General features: G+C 42.4%; 1 protein-coding gene across 1 annotated transcript; it reads left to right on the top strand.

Annotated features, from left to right (window-relative positions):
• Positions 1 to 204: 204 nt before the first annotated feature.
• Positions 205 to 2,043, top strand: LOC104456234 (caffeic acid 3-O-methyltransferase). Its single transcript, XM_010070981.3, has 4 exons — positions 205 to 619; positions 839 to 1,152; positions 1,308 to 1,372; positions 1,534 to 2,043. The coding sequence occupies exons 1-4, from the start codon at positions 219 to 221 to the stop codon at positions 1,834 to 1,836; spliced, it is 1,083 nt and encodes a 360-aa protein (XP_010069283.2). The 5' UTR covers positions 205 to 218; the 3' UTR covers positions 1,837 to 2,043.
• Positions 2,044 to 3,529: the final 1,486 nt, after the last annotated feature.

Raw genomic sequence — 3,529 nt, 5'->3', positions numbered from 1 at the left:
CATTTGGCCTATGTGTCTCGGGCTAAACGCTTCAAGAAACAAAGGACCAACTTCAACCGAATTTATAGAAAAACAAAAAAGTGTGATACCAAAGCCCTCCAAGTTCTCCAAGCGTGCTCTATAAATGAAAAGGAAAAATCGCACTACCACATCGTACACAGCATCTTCGATTGCCCTAAAGCCAGAAGAAAAGACGGTCAAAAGAAAAAGAAAAAAACATGAGTTCGGAAAAAGCCCCAGTCATTACAACTTCCCATGAAGAGGAAGACATTTTGAATGCCTTTGAGATCCCCTCGATGGCTTTTGTTCCCATGGTCTTGAAAGGCGTCCTTGAGCTGGGGATTCTTGAATTGCTGGCCAAGTGTGGCCAGCTCTCTCCGTTGGACATTGCGGCCCGGCTCTCCATCGACAACCCGGTTGCGCCAGACATGCTCAACCGGATGCTGCGGCTCCTCGCGAGTTACTCCATCCTATCGTGCACTCTCGTGGAGGATAAAGGCCGCCGCCCCAAGAGGCTCTACAGCCTTGGGCCTCGGAGCAAGTTCTTTTTGGACAACAATGGAGCTTCTACTGCAGCACTTCACATGCTACAACAAGACAAGACTGTCCTGGAATGCTGGTTTGTGTGTATATAACCCACGAATTTTTACCCACCCGTTAGTTACTCTCTTGGTCGTAAAATAGAATCAGAAAACCCAATTTCGATAGATCAACCGTAAAAAAGAAGGGATACAAGCAAAATTTTCTGGATACTCGAGGAGCGATTACGATGTTGTTCTATGGACGTCATTGCTCCAGAGAGCACACTGATAGTAAATTTGTGTTGCGTGCTCTGTAGGCACTACCTTAAAGATGCAGTTAAGGAAGGAGGGGCAGATCTTTTCACCCGTAGGAACGGCATGGGCCTGTTCGATTACATGGGCCGAGACGCGAGATTGAACGATCTGTTCAACAAGGCGATGAGGAACTTGTCGGCATTTTACATGCCCAAGATCGCTCAGCATTATAGCGGGTTTTTAAAGGCGAAGACGGTCGTCGATCTGGGCGGTGGCGTCGGCGAGACCCTGAAAACCATACTCTCCAAGAACCCCCACATCCGCGGCATCAACTATGACTTGCCTCATGTGATCGCAGCTGCTCCTCCCATTCCTGGTAAAATCGATCCCAATGTTATCGAAGGTTTTGTGTGCATACGAACCGTAATGAGAGCTCGCTCGACTTCATGTTTCACATAACCTTAATTTTTTCTTTTCTGGGTTAACGTTCATTGCCTTAGTACGATTACACAATTATATATTCGTTTGCAGGTATTACGCATGTTGGAGGAGACATTCTAAAGGCCGTCCCTAAAGCAGATGTCCATTTCATGAAGGTCAATTGATTTTTTCCGTACCATTGAATCTTCTAATTATTCAAAATCAGCTTGACTGCTAATTGATTCGTTTAACGAAAATTTTAAGAGACACACGAGAGGTTCCAGTATTGTGAAAACCAAGTAAGTACGATGTTTTGAGTAGTCTACCTATTTAACAGTGGGTTCTTCATTGCGGGGACGATGAGTTCTGCGTGAAGGTGCTCAAGAATTGCTGGGAGGCATTGCCGCCGACGGGGAAAGTGGTGATCGTGGACGAGGTGACCCCGGAGTATCCTGAGACCGACATTGTCTCACAGGCCACGTTCTTGATGGACTTGAACGCCCTGAGGATGACCGGGGGCGGGAAGACCCGGACGCAAAGGGAATTCGCGGACCTTGCCCGCGCCTCGGGATTCCATGCCCCGAAATACGTTCTGCGCGTGTACAACCTATGGTTGTTTGAGCTTCACAAGAAGATGTGACGATCGCAATGGTCGATGGCTTCTTCTCAGTTTGATGATGGCTTCACTACGTTAACACCACCGTCTCATGTTGTCGACAAGGAGTGGTTTGGTCCTTCCAAATAAAATAAGAATTTCCCCTTTCTTTTTTTGGACTTAGAATGTGTGTCTTAGCGACAAATCCATTCTCACCCAGTAAATCTAATAACCATGGTTGTAGGTTCGGGTCATTTTTCCTTGGCAGACCGGTAGTTTTTGCATTATATATATATCGAAGTAAAAGCAACAAGGTTTTGATTTGAATAATTAGACTATTCTCAAAATGACTATCCTAGCTCAACGGTTTTGAAAATGGCGAGTTATATATATATTTAAAGTGTAACATAGCTTACGTAGCTACCAAATTCAGGAGAAAATGATCAAACTCTCCACCCTTAAATGCTACAAAATTAAACTTTGACATCCCCTCTTAAAAGCTGGTACAATTGATGATTTGCAACTAGTTGCAAGATTCACATTGTTGAAAATGTCCTTTATTGCTTAACAACTAGGTAGATATACTCTTTATATACATGTGATCTCACTCCATCTAATTTTAATTTTTGAGTTGGACTTTCTAATATGTACATATAAATGGCATTGTTTGGATTACTATTAGATCCATCGTCAGAGGCATCAAACATAGATTTTTAAAAGTATCTCAAAATATAAGGTACCTTTAAAAAAAAAAATCCAAAGACAAAAATAGCATGGATGGCACCATTTACTTAAAAGTATTTTTTATATATGCATTCTCTTGTACAAACGAAAGAGGATCTCATAAATAAAATAGTTCGGTTTTCTTGATATAGTAATTGAATCTTTATTAAAAGTAAGATTTTAACCTTAATCTTAATAAGGGGTGTGTTGCGAATCATTGACGATGATCAAGGTTGTACCTCACCATAATATAAGAGCCTGAGAGCTTGGTTGAGGGCTGCCTTGCCTGCCAAGTAATCCTAATGAGCTAATAGGACTACATTAAGAATTTTAATGTGCCAGGGCCCGCCTACCTTAGCCCCCAACTGGGGAGAATGTTTTTCTTCCCCTTACCCAGAGAATACTCCCATATTTTATCACATAGTTCAGATGTGGTAGTGTAAACACTTGCTAGGGTCCAAGATTTTTTTTATGAAAGGTTAATCTTAAACAGGAATGCAAAATTCAAGGAAAAAAGTGGCTAGGAAAGAGGATGGTGAGGTGGCCGACCACCACTTTCGTGACAAAGTCGACGCGGCTTGGTCAAGACCTTAGCCTCGTGGCATATGTCTTAGGGATTCTAACAAAGGTTGCAACTAAGCAAACCTCATTTCAGTTGACTAAGGTTGCTTATTCACAATCCTAATTGTGGTGGAGGCTGCATGACCAAGTCATGGCCAAGGCACATCAATGGCATAGGTGCAAACATGAGTATCGCAAGTGAATTAACTATGATACAAAGGCTCGCCTTTTTAGCCTTTTTGGTCGATTTCTTAAAAATGTTTTCAACTTATAAGTCTAAGAACTTGTCTCCAAATTAACATTGCATGATGGTGACATCAACTATAAATTTGCTATTTCAACTACCACTTCAGCGTGTTAATGACGTTTTTGATGGCCAAAGACGTTGAAGACGCATCCGATGGGAAAATTACAAGTTTCGTTTTCTTGGTGGAGGCTGCATGACCAAGTTTCG

This window comes from Eucalyptus grandis, chromosome 8 (genome assembly GCF_016545825.1).
Source record: "Eucalyptus grandis isolate ANBG69807.140 chromosome 8, ASM1654582v1, whole genome shotgun sequence".
NCBI lineage: Eukaryota > Viridiplantae > Streptophyta > Magnoliopsida > Myrtales > Myrtaceae > Eucalyptus > Eucalyptus grandis.
This window is presented reverse-complemented; position numbering and strand designations above follow the sequence as displayed.

What these genes read in the sequence shown, in the direction of transcription:
- LOC104456234 (XM_010070981.3), top strand. Translation starts at nt 219, where the DNA reads ATGAGTTCGGAAAAAGCCCCAGTCATTACAACTTCCCATGAAGAGGAA. An exon ending in AAGACTGTCCTGGAATGCTG is followed by an intron (nt 620 to 838) that starts GTTTGTGTGTAT and finishes CGTGCTCTGTAG; the next exon opens with GCACTACCTTAAAGATGCAG. An exon ending in AGCTGCTCCTCCCATTCCTG is followed by an intron (nt 1,153 to 1,307) that starts GTAAAATCGATC and finishes ATTCGTTTGCAG; the next exon opens with GTATTACGCATGTTGGAGGA.